This window comes from Trichoderma aggressivum (genome assembly GCF_033847375.1).
Source record: "Trichoderma aggressivum f. europaeum strain CBS 100526 chromosome Unknown scaffold_023, whole genome shotgun sequence".
NCBI lineage: Eukaryota > Fungi > Ascomycota > Sordariomycetes > Hypocreales > Hypocreaceae > Trichoderma > Trichoderma aggressivum.
The window spans coordinates 163,802-182,847 of NW_026946389.1; the positions used below are offsets into that span (position 1 = coordinate 163,802).

Here is a 19,046-nt window from a genome sequence, read left to right on the forward strand (position 1 = left end):
TAGTCGGCATTCGGCAAAAAATGGCCCGCCCCAAAGAGGAGCTGCCGGGAATTCGTTTGCCCTCCGACTCCTCACTGCATTACTAATTGATTTGCCAACTTTGCCTAGGCACAGTGAAGTGCTGAATAGGTTGGGTTTGTGACGCAATATTTTTCACTTAAAGATGGAGTTTGTATCTGTAAATCGAATGAAGCTGCAGTAAATATTCGGTTGCCGTGATTCGTTTTCTCTGGTTTCAGTCAATCCACCAAAAAAAAAAAAACCTGCAAACAAAATGGCCGCCACAATGCGTGCAGTCGGTACGCCGTCTAACAGGCCGCCATGAAGCCATCGAAACATTGAACATGAGCTCACGGCAACTAACACTTGCACAATAGACATCAAGGGCGGGAAAGGCGAGAGTGACGCCCTCTTCATCAACGCCGAAACCCCCAAGCCCGTCCCTTCTCCCGGCCAGGCCATCGTCAAGATCGCCGCCTTTGGCATCAACCGCATGGACATTATCCAGCGCCGCGGCTTCTATCCCGTGCCCCAGGGCGCTCCCAAGACTCTCGGCGTCGAGTTCAGCGGCGCCATTGAGTCGTTTGGATCGGAAAGCCACAACGGCTTCAACGTCGGCGATGAGGTGTTTGGTCTTGCGTACGGCGGCGCTTATGCCGAGTACATCGCCGTCGACACAAAGATGCTGCTGCATAAGCCAAAGGGCTTGACGCACGAGCAGTGCGCCGCTGTGCCCGAGGCCTGGATAACGGCAACTCAAGCGCTGCACTTGGTTCTGGGATTCGTAGAGGGGAAGAGCATTCTCTGGCACGCCGGCGCATCGGGCGTTTCCATTGCCGGAATCCAGCTCGCCAAAGCTGCCGGCGCATCGGAGATTTATGCCACGGCAGGTAGCGATGAAAAAACAAAGTTCATCACGTCTGAGCTCGGCGCCACCGCGGCCTTCAACTACAAGACCCAGGACTGGGTCAGCGAGATCAAGGCCAAGACGGGCGGCAAGGGCGTCGACTACATCGTCGACTACATCGGCGGAGACTACTTCCAGAAGAACCTCGACGTGGCCGCGCTCGACGGCAGCGTGCTCCTCCTAGGCACCCTGAGCGGAGGAAAAGTCCCCAACGCGGACATCAGCATGATTCTGTACAAGCGCCTTCGCGTGTTGGGCAGCACGTTGCGAAGCCGCGACGTCGAGTACCAGGGCAGGCTGAGAGACAGGCTGGAGACATATCTCCCCGATTTTGAATCGCGCAAGCTCAAAATCTATCTGGACTCTGTGCTGCCGTGGGACAAGATCCAGGAGGCGCACGAGCACATGGAGAATGCAAAGAACTCGGGTAAAATCGTCTGCACCATTGTGTAGGTATAGTTTCATAGGGGCTGAAGTAGGACTGAATGAAAACAAATAATGAACGCAACCATGATGAGCCTACAATACTTTTTTTTTTTTACTGAATGTAAGTACGATATCAGTGCTCCTTCACCCATCCTAGCATTTGCTCATATGCCGTAACTTGGGCGTCCATGATGGCTGATTCCTGGTATTGACCCGTGACAGCAAATCCTGCTGCTGATGAGAACAATGCTTATCTCGTTTCATATGAGCTGGGAAACTTACCGTGTGGCACTCCGGGGTATACTTGAACTTCATGTTCCAAATTGTCCTGCGTCATCATCTCTTCTCCCACTTTTCGCACCTCATCAGGGAACAAGGCATCGTCCTCAACACACACCAGACTCAACGGCGCTTGAAGATCCTTGAAATCGTCCGGAGTCACTGATGCGGCATGTGCCAGAGCTCCGGCTTTGATATACGGCCCAGCTTTCACCATGACAGCCTCTTCATCGTTGCCACCTTCATGAGACCCCTTGGCCAAAAGGAGCACGTAGCGACCACCAACGCAGTACCCTACGGCGTAGATGCCTTCACCATACTTGATAGGATCGGGGTATTCTTCGTGTGCCGCTTCAATCACCTTGCGCAGTATGGGCATGATTTTAGCCTCTGTTATTCGCGCCAGCCACATATCGATCATAAACGACTTTGCAATCTCCACGGCCTTTAGCTTGACTTGCTCGAGAAGAGACGTCGAGTTATCTCTAAAGGAGCTATCTTTTCCTCCTGGAGCTGTTTCGCCCGCAAACATATCTGGCATGAGGACAAGAAATCCTTCAGAGGCATACATGTCGGCCTGAATCTGGTTATTGACGGATTTGATGCCGGTTCCGCCAGTGAGCAGGAGGAGAAGGCGGGAAGGCGTATGAGGATAGTCGGCCGGTTTCGAGATGTACACCTGACATCAGCTTGCATTAGATGTATATTTACGACAGCTTGATCCTCGCGTTAACCTACATCGATGTCATTGAGTTTGATGATTTCGCCAGTGGATCCCTGGCCGGCGGCTGTTATTCAATGTTAGTGATAAGGCATGCAGATGGAAACACGGTCGCATGTTACGAGTAGGCCTGTCAGTTACGCAGTGCTCATGTTCGCCCATCTCTGAGCTGTCATCTGTCGGCTCATTTATCGACGAGTCTTGCTGTGCATCGCTCTCCGGCGCCTTTGTTGCGATATCAATCTCTGTCATGGCTGCTGGTAGGTGTGTGGCTTATGCTGGCGCGCGTATACAGAATGTCCCAAATGACGAGAGGACACGACAAGAATGGTAATACGACAGGATGAGGCTGAATGATGAAGGAGAATCTCGAATATGGCTGCTGACGTGTTGTTTGTCTGAGAATAGCACGGATCTTTGCGCTAAGTTCAACGTCATGCGGTTTCAAGTAGAAAAATACGAAGGGAGGGAGTGGCTCTCCAGATGTACCCGAGACAAAGGGTACCTGAGCGCGCCATGGGGAATGGCGGGGAGATTAGGTACCCCCTTCCGCGGTGCTTCTTGTGAAAGGGAAGCTTGCGAGAGTATTTTCTTCCCAGATGCTTATCCTCAAGCGCTTAATAGATTTATTTGAAAATTACCGCGTTGATAATAGTTGACATTATCTCAAAATTCATACTTGCTATAGATGCCATTACTGCCACATTAGGAATATCCCCAAGGAATGTCATTTCGGTCACTTAGATCGGTGGTTTTACCTACAAGGTTCTGAAATGGTATGCCGAAAGTGTTAGGCTGGAGGCTTACTGAAGCGCAACTATTTTTTTTTTTTAATATGGGAGAAGTACTCAAACCCAGGATATTGCGTTTGCCAAATTAGAAAAACATTAAACATCCCTCTATTATGGTAAAACATTACACCTGCTTCATAGTGTTCTGCTTTTGAGAGGCACAAGTACCTCTGACTGTATACAGGCACCCCGCTCACCCCGCCATCACGTGATGACTCGCCTCTCAACGCGTAAAGAGAACGCGTCGCGGGTTTGTCAGAAGCCTCGCCGAAAGTGCACGAAACTCAGAGCTTGTGAGGCAAAGCTGAAGACATCACAGCTCGGTTAGACGAAGAAAAAAAAATCATCACAACAGCACAAAATGGGCGTCGAATCCGAATTATCGCAGGGCTGCATCGAGTAAGTAACCAGACGGGTTTTACTTTGGCTCTGGCCATTCTTCATGTCCGACTGACCCAAAACGTGCAGGGCCATCTTCAATGACCCCGATCAGGCGGCGCAGCGCTTCCCTGTGCCTGTGATGCAGTGCCTCCAGATCAAGCAGATGGCGCCGTCAGGGCAAGGTGGTGATAGGTATCGATTGGTCATGAGCGATGGGCTCAACTATGTTCAGACCATGCTTGCTACCCAGGCAAATCATGTCATTCGCGACAACAAGCTGGAGAGGGGCTGCCTAACCCGAGTTAAGCAATACACTCCCAACAACTTGAAGGGAAAGAAGTAAGAAGATATCAAGACGTTACGTTTCTGAGCAGATGGCTGACATGGCCAACAGCATCCTGGTTATTCTAGACCTCGAGGTCATCGAGAATCTCGGCGTGCACGAGAAAATTGGTGATCCAGTGGTCCTCGATCCTAAACCGGCCGAGACGACGATCGCTGGCAACGATTTTTACGGAGCCAAAAAGGAAGAAATGGATATCAAGCCACAGCTGCAGTCGATGCCGTCAAGATCAGCCACGCATGCCGGTGCCAACATATACCCCATCGAGGCCCTCTCGCCCTTTTCCAACAAATGGACAATCAAGGCCCGTGTAACGTCCAAGTCAGACATTAAGACGTGGCACAAACCGACCGGAGAAGGAAAGCTATTCAGCGTCAATCTCCTTGATGAGAGTGGCGAGATCAAGGCTACGGGCTTCAACGACCAGTGTGATGCCTTTTATGACATGCTTCAGGAAGGCTCTGTCTACTACATTTCTAGCCCCTGCAGAGTTTCTCTGGCCAAGAAGCAGTTCAGCAACTTGCCAAATGACTACGAGCTTGCGTTTGAGCGGGAGACGGTTATCGAAAAGGCAGAAGATCAGACCAACGTACCCCAACTCCGGTTCAACTTCTGCACCATCCAAGAACTGCAAAGCGTGGAAAAGGACAGCACTGTTGATGTCATTGGTGTGTTGAAGGAGGTTGCCGAAGTCAGCGAGATTATGTCAAAGAAGGATGGTCGACCCTTTCAGAAGCGTGAATTGACGCTGGTGGACGACACCGGGTATTCAGTTCGCGTCACGATCTGGGGCAAGACAGCAAGCGCCTTTGACGCCAACCCAGAGTCCGTCGTGGCTTTCAAGGGCACCAAGGTATCAGACTTTGGTGGCAAGAGCCTCAGCCTACTCTCGTCGGGAACCATGACTGTCGATCCTGATATTCCTGATGCCTACCGCCTCAAGGGCTGGTATGATTCAGCCGGCCGAACAGACACTTTTGCGACTCATCAGGGCCTGGCTGGTGTGGCTGGCGCGACTGGCCGAAAGGAGGAGATCAAGACCATCTCCCAGGTTAAAGACGAGAATCTTGGCGTAGATGACCAGGCTTACTACACGATCAAAGCCACCATTGTATTCGTCAAGCAAGACAGCTTTGCCTATCCTGCTTGCTCCAACCAGGGATGCAACAAAAAAGTGACCCCCATGCCGGATGGGACATGGCAGTGTGAGAAGTGTAATGTGTCACACGACAAGCCAGACTACCGCTACATCATGCAGCTCAATGTGGCCGATCACACAAGTCACCAGTGGCTGAGCTGCTTCGACGATACGGGCAGGATAGTAGTCGGCATGTCGGCCAACGAGCTCATGGAGCTCAAAGAGAATGACGACGCCAAGTTCATGGCCGCATTCGAGGCGGTGAATTGCAAGAAGCTGGTATTCAGATGCAGAGCCAAGATGGATAATTTTGGTGATACGCAGAGGTAAGTTTCTCAAAATGAGCAAAACGAAGCAAATGACAGCGACTGACGAAAATAAAACTTTAGGGTGCGATATCAAGTTTTGAGTGCTTCTTTGGTGGACTACAAGACAGAGGGCAACAAACTGGTGGAGTTGATCAAGCAGTTCAACATGAACTAATTGTTGAAAGTATAATGACCAAAGAGTGCAAAAAAAGACCATTATGGCGGATTTGCTGGATGATGTGACTTTTTGCAGCTGGAAAGCTATCTCATGAGGAAGAACATGGGGATATAAAACTAAATGTATTTGCTCAAGCTGTTCACGGTTGTCTATGTGCTTATATATGCATTTTGTGAGTGCTCTGTGGGAGACGCCAAGATTCATCGACAGGTGCCTCGTGACCAAGCATTCCCTCTTCAGAGACTGTAGACAAATGAGTGGCCGAAACTGCACTTGTGCTCCGTATTGAGCTGCTAGACAATCCTACTCACACTTGGGATGGTGCTGCTACTTGTCAGAAAAAGGCAACCTGCATCAGCGTCGGCCCCTGTGTGGTCCAAGAGAGGAAGCTGGGGATGTTGGACAGCTGATAAGGATCAATCCAGGAGTTTGCACTCCGGACGGAGCATTTGGCACATGTTTTCTGGTACTACTGTATGTGCTAGCTTTGTACAGTAATAGCATCCCAATGGTAGAGGCATCGACACCAGGGCAATACAGTATGAGGTTAGAGCGGCGTGGCTCCCAGCCACCAGCTTTTTTTTCTCATTCTACATACATACCTACTAGGAGTACGTGAATCCCCTGGGTAGTGTGGTGATAATCAGCACCTCGTATATTACGTACATGTATTGGAAATTGACAGCAGTGTTTCCTGTTTTTATTCTAGATGCTGAATGATGGGAAATTCGAGGCTCATGGCTGTGTGTAAGACAGGACATCTCTTGACCTCACCTTTACGGATGAACCAAAGAGGGGGGAGATGGGGACCAACAACCACATGGAGTAGTTATCCTTAGCCCTTCTTGGTGTGGGCTTGCAAAGAGGGAGCACATGCAAATGGTGCTAGGCCCGCGCCGTCGCGGATGTGATGGGATGGTGGGAAAAAAGAGGCTTGATGGGGTGGTGGCACCAGGCACTGTATCTGGTAAATGCCTCTGTTTTTTATCCAGGCACATGACGGTTGAATCTGGCGAGGGGATCTGTATCGAGAAGAGGGCGCACATGATGCTTGTTTCGAGAGGTCCGCATATGCATTTTTTTTTGCATGAACGGGGTGGCAGCTATGAAACGTTGCCTGGTGGTTTGAAGAAATCGTTGACATGCAAGACAGGTCGAGGTTGGTTTAGTTGGGGAGGGAGAGGAGGGATTGCGTGTATCTCTGCGGTTTTGCGTATATGAGCAGCATGAATGATTCATCAGTTGTAACCCTCCTTGTTGATTTTGCCTTTGATGATGAGAACGTTGAAGATGTTCGCGGTTCAAAGACCGAGGTTGGTTTCAATGATTGTAAGGTTCTTTGTACCTGAGGGAACTTGGACCTGTCACAGCGCCTGTAGCGCCTGAGGAGCCCGCTAGCTGAACATTGGCGGTGGTGGCGCTCCTTCAGTGGGCGCTGTGGCGATTGATCGAAGAATCCATCCTTCCGTCAAGAGGGCCACTAAAGCTCCAGCCGTCTTTTGCAATCCGGCTAAAGCTGCATCAAAGCACCCGAGGGTGATTCTGCTTCTGCTGCTGCCCAGCATCTGCATCAATCTGCATCGACAGCGCTGTACGTACATGTACGTGCTGCCGGATATCAGGTACCTGCCTACGGAGTGCTGTACCTATAACTGCACGTCCAGTGCCAATCAACCAATAGTTGCCCCGCCCCCAGTCAGACCAGTCAGTTTCATTCTGCCTCCTACACATCACCTCACCTCACATCGCATCGCATCGCATCGCATCGCACCAAATCACATCGTCGCTGCTCTGCTCCGTATGTACAGCACGCACTGAGTGGGCAACGGCACATCTCCATCTCTTTCCCTTCCTCCTGCTTTGCTTTCGTCCCGCCTCGACGAATCGAATCGCTTCCGCCATGCGCCATCGGTCCATCGTCACCGTGTCACCCCCTGCATCGTGAACCTTGCGATTCTGTTTCCGGAACGAGCCTTGAATCAAGGCTGGCGACCACGGGGGGGCCCAGCTGCTACTGCCAGGCGTCTCACCAACCACCTGGTCGCTTTCTTCCCGCTTTTTTTCCCTCTTCTCTCCAGCTTGCGCCTTTCATCGTCCTGGGCTTCGTTCTTTGAGCGCCAGATTCCCTTCTTTTGCTTCTCACTCGCTTTCCGCTGCTGCGTCCAATCATCAGCTCATCACCGTCTCACCCGTCGCCTCAGCACCTGCGCCCGGCCCTTTGTTGGCCAGCTGTACGGCACGACGGGGGGTGTCTTTCTCTTTCTTTTTCTTGGGCCGTGAACGCAAACTCAGCCCGTTTCCTTTGCTTACACTTGCTTTGCTTGCCCTTCTCGTTTCAGATTGGCCCTCGTTGTTTTGGGACCCAGCAGACTTGTTGTTCGCCTCGCTCGTCCGTCTGGCCATTCACGACCGCACCGCGCTCTCATCTCGATTAGCTGGACTCACCAATTGCATCGCCTGATCAACTCCAGCGCAACCTACTTGTCCATCATCATGCAAAGCGGCCCCTGTCTCAACCACGCCGCCGCCACGTAGTCCGTGAAATATACTACTAGTGGCAGCCTGCGCTTCTCTTTTTTTGCTCGCAGCTCCCAGCAACAGTTTTTACCATCGCCATGATGGCGGCGCCTTCTCAGATGAATCCCACCTCCGTACCTGAGGCTGCGGCGCCGCGCCATTTCAAGAGGCACCGAGTCCTGCCGCGGCCGCACATCGATCAGCCGCACGATGGCTCTAGGCGCAAACCCAATCTGGCCGGCGCGGCGACGGTGCCCAGAAGCTCGACGCCTCACCCGACCGTGAATCCCCAGCCCTTAAAACACCAGCTCAGGAGAATAAACACCGGGCCTGATTTGCCTCCCACTCCGCCCGCGCACTCAAACGCATCCTCCAGCAGCCACTCTGCCGCCGCATCGAGCCCGACGAGCACCGAAAGTAGCGTCAGGCTGCCGAATGTCGTCGCGACTCGTCCGCCAGCCACCCCTCCGGACCAGCGCAGCCCCCCGACTCCAGATGTCACCCCGCCGCATCCTGCAAGCCTCGCCAAGAACCCGCGGCCAAGCATAAAGGACCGCATGGCTTCGGGGAGTACAATGGGCACGGAGTCGAGAGCCGAGTCCTTCATCACCGCCCGCGAGGAGGTGACGCCTTCGGAGGACGAAACCGGGGGACTGGCCGAATGGCCTCGCAAATTTTCGGTAGCCTCGCAAACCACCATTATTCCGTCTGCTAACGCCACTGCTACTAATGGCGATGCGGTGCGACCAGTAACTCCTTTAGATAGAGCACAAAGAACACCAACTGGGAACGGAAGGCGAGGAGAAGGCGACTCTACGCCGAAAGCGAAGCCAAAAGCCTCTGAATTTGTCGACAGACAGAGCGCTACCCCAGAAGCCGGGCATTCTCAGGATGCCCGGCCGTCGGATGCGGTCATGTCCCAGAGAACCCAGTATCGACGTCGATCCTCGGCAGCCTCGCGGCCAATTTTGCATCACGATCCTGTTGTTGAAGACAAAGTATCTGTTGGGCCTACCGACGCCACGAAAGCTGTGCGCAACATGCAACTTGAAGAGGCAGCACCTGTAGTCTCGTCTTCGAAGAGACCCAATGATGGAAAGCCTGCCAAGTTGGTCCACCCGCAAGTAGAAGCGACGGCAAAGCGAGATCGACCATTGAGCACGTCTAGCCAGTCAACTGTGGTCGAGGTTTTTCTTGTCGATGGCCCCCCGAAAAGGGAGAGAACTCTGCGCCACATGCGAAAGCAAAGCACTTTGAGAGATGCTACTAAAAGCAAGGTAGATGCTGGTTCAATCGCCCGTACGGAAGACGCGAAAGAAGAGGAAGCTCCTAAACCTTCCAAGGTTACACACAGCCAACTGGATTCCTATGATCGCGAGAGTTACATCTCAACCGTCACACACTCGACAAACAGGTCCATCTCGAGTAGAACCGCGCGAAGGGAGATTTGGAAGAGTGGTGGTATCCCGGTGGTCATTGTGCCTGAACGACGATCGTCGAGGGGCCCCAAGAGCAGGGAGCCTTCTCTTCGATCGGCATCTAGCAGGCACTCGGACAAGGCAAAGAGCGTCAGTTCCGCCCCTGCCCGTGATCCATCGCCATCTGCAAACTCTGGCCCCGTGTTTGATCGCCCTGCTCGTCGAAGTCGAGCGTATTCCGAATCCGATAGATCTGAAAGGACGATTGATTTCCCCCCAACGATTCCGCAACGGTCTTCATCGCTCTCAGCCCCGACCAGTCGCAACGGTTCTAGTCGCGGATCAGTAACTGCTAGCAGCGTCAAGGTACACAATGCCGAGATTGAACAGCAACTTAATCGCCATTGCAGCCAGGAAGTGCACATCATCTGCCCCAGCACGCCATCGCTATCCCCTCTGTCCCCTCTATCTCCCTTATCCCCAGGGATGCAGGACTTGAAAAGAGAGGAAACATTTGATAGCCTTGGGATCGATCAGCACGACGATGTGCTTTCGGTGAAAAAGATTCCACTGCGGAACACGCCTTTCTCGGTTGCGTCCATGGAGACGTGTGCAACGGCCCCTGAGCTGGTAGAAGCCCTCGCTGTTCAAATGTTCCCCCATCAAAATTCGTCAGTCCTGATGGTCAATCATTCGAACCGCCCGTCAGAGGCAGCGTTGGTGAGGCGCGTTACTAGCCCTCCCGGATCATTGATGGCGCATTTGTATGAACAAGCTCCCGTCACTCCTCCCCAGAAGAGATTCTCCTCCCTCGAGGTCGATTCACCTCTGCGCAACCCGCGAGCTCCACCACAACCGCCGAAGTACCCGCCCGCAATCAACTTCATTCCCGCCACACCATCAGGTATGACGCCTGCGGCCGAGCGAGTTATTCTGCAAGGGAACTACTTTGAGTCTTTGAAGGAGAAGCCTCCTCGGCGGCCCTCCATCGTTAGAAGAGCTTTCAGCCGCCGGCGCCATTCTGTCGACTACGTGTCAACCTCGAGAGGGCCGGGCTTCCTTGCCAGGACCTTTTCATTGTCACGGAGAACTCGTGATGATAGTGACATCTCTTTATATAAAGACAATGAACAGCCAACTGAAGAGGACAAGCTGCATCCGTTTTGGCGTCCTCAGTGGATCAGTGATGAGGATTCTGAACCCAGATCCGACGAGGGCGAATACAGTGACGATGAGGACGATTATGAACGGGAAGATGAAGTCTATCGATATCCCCCTGTGGACAATCGCCCGCGAAGACCAACGAGGAGCTTTAGCCAAAAGGTGAAGCAGACCTTTTCAATTCTGCCATCACAAGAGTATCATGTCGATGACGTGCATGGGCCCCAGCGCCGAACAATCAAACGGACATCAAGTGGCAACCTGCGTATCGTACGCCGCAAAATCAGCGCCGAATCGATGAGACGACGGCAAAGTCAGAGCAGAGACCCAAGATCGATTGTGGGTGAACCTCGCAAGAAGTTCTGGCGAAGACGAAGTATTAGCCGAGGGAGTGTGACGGGACGGCGTTTTTCCATCGGGAGCAAATTGGAAGAGATTCAAAACATTCCGCAAAAGATAAGCGAGAGACGACGCGAGAAACGATCGCAGAGACTTCGGCAGATGATTAGCGGGCCGAAAGAAGTTCGAGACGGCGTTGGTGAAGTAATCAGACCCGGCAACGGAGCGGCTCGGTTCGACCAAGCTGGACGATTTTAAGACTTTTTTGAGCGAAGAGTCTTTGTGCTACTTGCTGGCGTTTTCCTCATGAAGCAAGCAATGATGACGACAAAGGACGAATGATTTTTTTCTCTTCTTGAAGACGAAATGACGGGACACATTTAGTAGATGGCCAGCATTTTGCATTTACGATTAATTCTGCAACGATTTGATGATTTGATGCTTTGGACGACTCTGCCTTTGGAGAGATGGAAATGCCACAGTTTGTCCTATTTTTTTTTACTCCATGAAAAACAAAAAGACCCTGGAGGGCTTTTTATTTTTTTTTTTTGAATTTCAACGTCTCATTATAATTTGCTCTCGTCAGGATGTACATTTTGATAAGGGGCTCCCCCTTTTGAGTTACTTTTTTGCTTTTTTATATATCCCTTTTTCTCATCCTTTTTGCTCCTCTTTTCTCTCTGTCTTTTTTTGCTATGTTGCTGGCTACTCTATTAGCCTTGCATGAAGAACACGGAATCTAAAGAATGGGGGCGGTTAGATTGCTTTCCGAGGCATGTCATGAACTGGAAACGAATGAAATGCCTTTTTTTCTCTCATCTTATTTTACTTTTACGTTTTTCTTTTTGATGTTAGTTGTACTATAGAAGACGTTGGGGGCGAGAAATCTGATTGTTACAATGTCTTTTTTCTTTTTGCTGGCAATGATTCTTATATGCATTAATGATTTTTGAGAGTGAATCGAGAGGAACTCTTTTGAGAAAGGAAATGAATGACGCGCGCTTTGGTTTAAAATGTGTTGCCCAGATATGATGTACGCTCGAATATTGCAAAAATTGTTGCGAGAAAAATATTGTTATACTTTGGATGACTTTTCATCCTTGGTCTACTGAAACTGGTTTATGTGCTGTGAAATGCTAAAAAAGATGAAAACGCCCCATACGCCAAATATTAACCCATCTCCTACCATACACTCAATCTCGAGTTGAAAAGCAAAACAACTCCCGATCCTAACTCATCACCGCCTGTCCTGTCCGGGAGCAGCGGGTCCACCAGCGGGAAATCCAGGCGGAGGGAACGAATGCTGTCCAGGCGGAGGAACCGGCATGCCGGGCATACCCGCGAAATTTGGCGGAGGGAAACCAGGGCCTCCGGGTGCACCTGGAGGCGGAAAGGGAAGGCCACCGGGTGGGGGGAAGGGGAGGCCGTTGGGGGGGATGGGAGGCATTCCGTTGGGACCGGGGGGGAAGGGGGGCATGGAGGGCATGCCGCGACCGCCGGGAGGTGCTGAATATTGGGATTAGAATATGTGTGAGAGAAGAAGGGGGAGGGGAGGATGAGGACGTACGTGGGAGGCCTTGGGGGAACTGGCCGGGAGGAGCTCCAGGCATGCCGGGGAATGGCGGAGGAATGCCTGACAAAATAACCGTGTTAGTTGTATCTTTTGTGTCTTCCAGATCATTCTTTCTCGCTCTCATCCATATTGTTTCCGAGACTGAAGGAAGAGTGGCGAGACAAGGAAAACCAGGGGGGGGATGTAAAATGACATACCGCCGGGGAAGCCAAAGGCGGGAAATCCCTGGCCGGGCTGGTTCTGAAGAAGCATCGGGTTCGCGTGGGCCTGGCCCTCGGCAGCGTACGAAGAGGTAATCGAGTCAATGACGGACTGGGCCTTTTCGTGGCCGATTTCTGTACAATGGATGGCATATGTCAGTGGCGGAATGAAGAGAAGAGAGAGAGAGAGGCGAGGTCGGGACGAACGCTGGTAATAGTCTACGACGTTGCGCAGGTGGTTTCGGCCGCTGTTGTGGGCTTTGCGCACCGACATGGAGTCGTGCGTGAGGTAGACATCGCAGTAGTCACCTGTTGTGGTTGAAAGTTAGACGGGGGAGCGCGTCACGGAGGGTGTTTTTTGGCTGGTTGATGGATGGAATTGGACGTACAAAAGACTGTTGAGATGCGTTAGTTTTGGGTTGAATGGGTCAGTTGGAAGAGGGAGAGGGAAACATACACTTGGGCATCGTGGCTGGATTATGCTGGTCGAATGCTGCTTCAGATCGATACAAGAAGAATCATGCCATCAAAGGCAAATGAAATGCATGCAGCAGCTGGAGCAAAAGGCTGGGCGAGGCTGCCCCACACGTGACAGTCAAGCTTATCACCGGGGCTGCTGATTGGCTGATGCTCCCTTTCAACCCTTTATCGGGCCACCAGCCACAGTAGCCCAAACGCGACACCTGTACCTTTTGCGGCTGGTGCGAATTAGAGCCAAGGTGGTCAGTCTTGTCCCCCCCAATTGTAATTGCAGCTTCAGACAAATCCGATGAACTGCCTGACTGACAGTTCCAATCCACAATAGCAAAATCTCGACAATCCACAGCAGCAGCAAGTCGAGATATTTCCATTCACACACACAGCAAAACAGGCAGCCCCAATGGCGCAATCGGCCCTCTCGCCCATGCGGTGGCTCTGCGGCCTGCTGCTGCTCGTCAGCGCCGCCAACGCCCTCAAGTTCGACCTCGCGGCTCACACCGGCGGCGAGTCCCTCAAGAAGGAGCGCTGCATCCGCAACTTTGTCAGCAGCGACACGCTGGTGGTTGTGACGTCGACCGTCGACGGCTACAAGGGAGACGGCATGCTGGTCAACATTCACGTATGTCGTGGCGGCGGGGGGGGAAACAAGGAGTAGAGAAGCTGACGAGATGAAATATACAGGTCCGTGATGCCATTGGCAACGAGTATGGCCGGGCCAAGGACGTTGCCGGCGAGTCGAGAATCGTCTTTACTTCGCACGCTGATGCCGCTTTTGACGTGTGCTTTGAGAACCTCATGGTTGGACGTACGTTTGCCTGAACTGAACTCAACGGCCCCCTCCTCCCTTTTTCTCTCCAAACAACCCACCCTCCCCTTGAGACTCAATTCGAAAACCATACAAAAACATGTTTACTGACATATACTCCCCCCCTCAGCCAACAAGCCCGTCATGAACCTCCGCACCGTCGAGCTCGACATCGACATTGGCGCCGACGCAAAGGACTGGTCCGCCATCCAGGCCACCGAGAAGCTCAAGCCTGTCGAGGCCGAGCTGCGCCGCATCGAGGAGCTCACCGCCGAGGTCGTCCACGAGATGGACTACCTGCGCTCGCGCGAGCAGAAGCTCCGCGACACCAACGAGAGCACAAACAACCGTGTCAAGTGGTTCGGCGTCGGAACGACCTGGCTGCTCGTTATTCTGTGGGCGTGGCAGATTATGTACCTGAGGGCGTACTTCCGATCCAAGCACTTGATCTAGAGTCTCTGATTGCAAAAAAAAAAAAAACCAGTCTATATAAGGGGGGAGAATTAGGAGGAGAGAGAGAGGAGAAGGGGGAGGTTGTTCTGCTTGGGGGGCTTTGGAGCGTTACTATCACACTGCGGGTTTGCTGCGTGTTGGCATACGGATACAGAAGGCGGAAAGGGGTGGTAGGTATGCACTGGCGTTTTTTTATATCATGATGTATGGTCCATCGAGACGAGGAGGATACAAAAAAAAGGAAAGTGAGAAGAAACCTTTTCAGCTTTAATAAAAGACAATTTAGATTCATGGATGATGGATGTTGTCAACGTATGTGTGTACGTTCCTAAGGACGCCAATTACACAATTCAGCGAGGTATTACTTTCAGTTAGTTACCTTCTCTGGTTATCTTTGTATGCATATGTGTTCATTAAATACTCATGTCTCGATATCCAACACGGCGCCTTCTCTGCCACTGACTTATAACCATCTACATTAGTCCTGGTAGTGGCTCCATTGCCATAATCCCCTGCTCCTTTCGTCTACATGCTGATTATCGACACCATGCTCGACTATATCAACAACGCTCAAACCTCTGGACGTGGAATCCAGCTCCCCAGGGCTAGAACTGCTATGCAACTCTGGTAATCCACCGCCAGCCACTCCAGAAGCCAATTCCACCATGCCACCTGAGCCGGATGCCACAGTGTCCAGTTCAGGCTTGCGGAATGCAGTGCCATTTGGTCCGGAACTCATCATGCCATCATCGCCTGGCAGCTCTGGTTTCAATGTTTCCAGCTCGTCGCCGTCTTTGCCGCGTGCATCCTGCCCGAGTCCCTGTACCGCTTGCAACGGCCTTCGTTTTCTTCTATATCTATATATGAGAAAGCACGCGGCCCCTAAAAGGATCGCTGCCAGAGGGATGATCACCCCGATGGCAACTTTCGTCGCGAGGGGCAGACCTTGACTGGGCTCGGAGAAAAAATAATCGCTGGGGCCGGATATCGCTGTTCGAGTTGCCGTACGCCCCGCCGGAGCCATGTGTACCACCATGACTTTCATAGCCAACGCAGACGCGGCCAGTGTGGGAATCGTGACCGGTGTAAGTGTTCCGGGACACTTTACGCCGTCCGTTACCGTCATGGGGTCTACCGGAAGTGACGTACACATTCCAGGAAACAATTCATCGCAGCGATAGCCGCTTATTATCGACCACGAACATCAGTGGGACAATCGCAACCAGGTATCGCTTGGGCTTACAATGGACAGCATCCCGTCACAGTTTCGCCAACACGCAACAGATCCCATATCATCGAATCAGCACGGGTGGCGTTTTGACCCTCGAACGGATTCGGCTGTCCTCTGCTACGCGAATAAGCGCAGGCGGCCGTGTAGCCCGACGGACAGATTGACGCTGGCGTATATACGCCAAAATGGAGACCGTCAACCGAGATTGCGTTGTAAAAAGACGCGAAGCCTTCGGGAAAGCATGATTTTATGACAGAGACACTTTCGAACGCACCCGGAGACTCGTAACAATAATGGCTGGCGGCGAGGTTCTGGCCCACTGTATCAGAAAAAAGAAACCGAAGACTTGTGCAGTCGACTGGCGGAGTAAAAGTTGTCGTCAGAGGGCCGAGATTAGAGCGGTGGTTATTTGCCATGGCTGGTAGCTGAAGAAAGGAGAGGGCCCGTAGTTCTCACCCCCTCCCAGAACTCTGAGAGACAAACATGCCTTTATCAGAGAACGGATTCAAATGTGGTCCATGTCGTACAGCTCGCTCAATGGCTGCCCACGTTACACTCCATGACGACAGACCACCATGAGAGACGAAAGGCTGGGGTTTCACAGGCTGCTAGTCAGCAGCACACCTTCATTCCAGAGAAGAAAGCTGCATATTCCTCATTTCTTTCGTCCACCCCGAGGAAGAGAAGAAGTAACAGAATCCCACACCGACAACATCTTCCAAAACTCGGGGAAGAAACGAGAAAAAAAGCGACGGAGAGTATCTCCCAAAATCGTGGCACAGAGAATATCTCCCAAAAGTGCGGGAAACCAAAAGACCAGGTCAAGTACCATTCTCATTCCAAAAGGGGAGAGGGAAAGACTAGATACACGCTCCGTATTGCCCCTATCCCTCCTCACCTCATCCAGCTTTTCCTCCTTCATCCCCGCTCCGCGTTGCTGTCCATCAGCCCAGGCTCAGCACTTGCTTCTCATCCCTCTTTCTGCCAATCAAATTGGTATATAATTCCCACCCCAATTGCAAACCAAAAAAAAAAAAAAAACACGCAGCCCGCCAGTCTAACAAGCTTTGCTTTATGAGAGAAGAAGTAAAAACCAAAGTAGTATGGATTTCATTCAAGCAAAACGGTACCCAACCCCCAATCAAGTAAACCCAAACCACCACACCAAAACGGAAAAAAGAGAGAGAGAAAAAGAAAAAAGAGCCAAAAAGGAGGGCGGAATAAAAAATCCATCAAATCAACCCGAGCGCCGTGCCGCCTCGTCTCGTCATCAGTATGTCTCATGAAGAAAGAAAATGGAAACTAAAATAATCAAGGCACAAGTCCATGTTGCAGTCTTTTTTGCAAGGAGTTGGCAAAAAGGGAGGATAAGAGAGGGTATCATGAATGAAGCAGAGCCTTTATGAAAATGCCAGGAAAAGCGTGAGGGATGAGAGGGAGAGAAATGATAGGGGACAAGAGTCGTTCATCTTCTTTTTTCCAACTTCCACAAATCGTCAACCCCCTCCTTCGGGCAGTATTAAGCTTAAGCTTCTCAACACCTCCATGATCGGCATCTCTTTGGTTCCTGCCATCTTCCTCTCCATTTCTTCTCGCTCCCGTAGTCTGACAGCACTTAGACTCAGTACTCGGTCGGCCTCCGTGCCCGCGACCTTGACCCTTTGCTCCAGTTTATGAACATTGTCTGCTAACTGATCCACTTCAAATTCGAGAGACGATTGGATGTTCCGTAGCCGTGCTTGTGTCTGTGATCGTATGCTTGCAAATGAGTTAGTTTCGTCGACGAGAAAGCCCCGTATTCGGCCTTCATCGGGGTCCAACAAGTCGAAATCGGGCAGCGTGATTGTTTCCGCTTCTTTTTCTTTTGGTGTGAATAGAGGGGGCTGCTCTGGCGGTGGTTTCCGAATTGCTAGCCACGCTTTCTTTTCTTCTTGCAATCTGAAGTCGTGGTTAGTAGGCTTCTATGTTGAGAGCACCACCCAAACGCGACTTGCCTCTTGATTCTCGCCTCCAACGTTGCCAGTTTTTCATCTAGCTCGATGTTCCGGGGATTTGGCTTCAGTATGACTGGTGCTTTAGGTGCTTTGTCCTCTCTGTTGAACCAGTCTGAAAAGTCGGATCTTGACGCAAAGTCTTTCAACAGCTGGTCTTGAATTGCACGGGCTAGTAACAAATCAGTTAGCAAAATGAAATTACCATCATAAACACTAATTTTTTTCAAATCAGAGGGAAAAGTGCGTACCTCCTAGCACTGCTCCCGAGTTCATGGTCCCGCGCGGCTTTTCCGACAGCGCTCGTTCACCGCACCATATGAGCAGTTGCTTCATCCGCCGCGGTTCCAGTAGATCTGCCTCGATGTGCTTGTAAAATGCAGACGTGCTGACTTCGCGATGCGGAATAGCCGTCTGCCCGCTCTCGATTAATGAGCTCGCTCTGCGCCCGCGAGATCCCAGACTGCTTCTCCGGCTGCCGTTTCCTCCTTTCTTTCGCATTTCTTTATTGCGGTTGATGATGGGTGTGTCGCTCATGGGGAGCGCGATCTTGGTTGGTCGTTCCGCCGTCTCGTGCTCTACTATTGACATGTCCTCCTCCTCCTCCTGTGTCACCGGTGGCGGCGCCTTGGGCTTTGGCGCCTTCTTATTACGGGTCGAAGAGCCATTGGTCCGCGGCGGAGGCTGCTGCTCCTCCTCCGGTGCTGCATCTTCGTTTGATACTCGCGAGCTCTTCCTCGTGCCCCTCTTTGAAGCCTTGGCGGGCGGCTCGTCCTGGACCGCGTCACTCGACGCTTTTCGCCTGGATGAAGAAGTCTTTTTCGTCGTCGGCTTCCGGGCGGGCTCCGCCGCAATCAGCTCCACGTCCTCATCGCCGCCAATCGACTCCCTCACCGCCCGTTCCCTCGCCGCCGCAGATGGTCTCCCTCTCGATTTCCTCACGGGAAGAGCCACCGCTTGCGACTCCTCGGTCTTTGCCTTTTTTGATTTTCGCACAAACTGAAAATCGTCGTCTTGTTCATAGTCGGCGGCTGTTTCTCCTCGTCAGCATCAGTTCTCTTTGTCTCGTCGGGGTCATGGGCCAAACGAACCCGGCTGGCGCTTTGATCGGCGCACTGGCTGGTCGCTCATGCTAAGAAGTTCCAGCGGCTGTCGAAGGCTAATGATTGTCGTCATGGATGGCTTCGTCGGAAGCTCCTCTGAATGGATCGCATGAGAGAGTAAAAGGGTGCCGTTTCGAGGCGGGAGAATTCGTGCCAGAGTCCGGCGGTGGGGAAAGGTGCCGTCGTCGAGTAATCGGCTGTGGGAAACGATGTCGTCCTCGATTAACCAGTGGTGCAAAAGATGCCGTCGTCGAGTACAATGTCGCGTGTGCCTTTTCGGGGGGGGGGGGGGGGGGGGGGGGC

At 52.0% G+C, this 19,046-nt stretch overlaps 7 protein-coding genes across 7 annotated transcripts; 4 read left to right on the forward strand and 3 right to left on the reverse strand.

Annotated features, from left to right (window-relative positions):
* Nucleotides 1–286: 286 nt before the first annotated feature.
* On the forward strand, nucleotides 287–1,360 carry Triagg1_6061 (uncharacterized protein; the record flags this gene model as incomplete). The annotated part of the gene is made up of 2 exons (XM_062900644.1): nucleotides 287–299; nucleotides 378–1,360. 2 exons carry the CDS (start codon nucleotides 287–289, stop codon nucleotides 1,358–1,360), a joined length of 996 nt encoding a protein of 331 aa, XP_062754918.1.
* Nucleotides 1,361–1,466: 106 nt separating this feature from the next.
* On the reverse strand, nucleotides 1,467–2,585 carry Triagg1_6062 (uncharacterized protein; the record flags this gene model as incomplete). The annotated part of the gene is made up of 4 exons (XM_062900645.1): nucleotides 1,467–1,567; nucleotides 1,616–2,291; nucleotides 2,351–2,400; nucleotides 2,456–2,585. 4 exons carry the CDS (start codon nucleotides 2,583–2,585, stop codon nucleotides 1,467–1,469), a joined length of 957 nt encoding a protein of 318 aa, XP_062754919.1.
* Nucleotides 2,586–3,485: 900 nt separating this feature from the next.
* Nucleotides 3,486–5,469, forward strand: Triagg1_6063 (uncharacterized protein; the record flags this gene model as incomplete). The annotated part of the gene is made up of 4 exons (XM_062900646.1): nucleotides 3,486–3,523; nucleotides 3,593–3,844; nucleotides 3,900–5,312; nucleotides 5,376–5,469. The coding sequence occupies 4 exons, from the start codon at nucleotides 3,486–3,488 to the stop codon at nucleotides 5,467–5,469; spliced, it is 1,797 nt and encodes a 598-aa protein (XP_062754920.1).
* A 2,618-nt stretch (nucleotides 5,470–8,087) lies between these two features.
* Triagg1_6064 (uncharacterized protein) lies at nucleotides 8,088–11,165 on the forward strand (the record flags this gene model as incomplete). The annotated part of the gene is made up of 1 exon (XM_062900647.1): nucleotides 8,088–11,165. One exon carries the CDS (start codon nucleotides 8,088–8,090, stop codon nucleotides 11,163–11,165), a length of 3,078 nt encoding a protein of 1,025 aa, XP_062754921.1.
* A 979-nt stretch (nucleotides 11,166–12,144) lies between these two features.
* Nucleotides 12,145–13,147, reverse strand: Triagg1_6065 (uncharacterized protein; the record flags this gene model as incomplete). Its single annotated transcript, XM_062900648.1, has 5 exons — nucleotides 12,145–12,413; nucleotides 12,475–12,540; nucleotides 12,678–12,989; nucleotides 13,070–13,075; nucleotides 13,138–13,147. 5 exons carry the CDS (start codon nucleotides 13,145–13,147, stop codon nucleotides 12,145–12,147), a joined length of 663 nt encoding a protein of 220 aa, XP_062754922.1.
* Nucleotides 13,148–13,560: 413 nt separating this feature from the next.
* Nucleotides 13,561–14,418, forward strand: Triagg1_6066 (uncharacterized protein; the record flags this gene model as incomplete). Its single annotated transcript, XM_062900649.1, has 3 exons — nucleotides 13,561–13,779; nucleotides 13,842–13,965; nucleotides 14,096–14,418. 3 exons carry the CDS (start codon nucleotides 13,561–13,563, stop codon nucleotides 14,416–14,418), a joined length of 666 nt encoding a protein of 221 aa, XP_062754923.1.
* Nucleotides 14,419–17,145: 2,727 nt separating this feature from the next.
* Nucleotides 17,146–18,816, reverse strand: Triagg1_6067 (uncharacterized protein; the record flags this gene model as incomplete). The annotated part of the gene is made up of 4 exons (XM_062900650.1): nucleotides 17,146–17,587; nucleotides 17,629–17,812; nucleotides 17,892–18,671; nucleotides 18,732–18,816. 4 exons carry the CDS (start codon nucleotides 18,814–18,816, stop codon nucleotides 17,146–17,148), a joined length of 1,491 nt encoding a protein of 496 aa, XP_062754924.1.
* Between the last annotated feature and the right edge of the window lie 230 nt (nucleotides 18,817–19,046).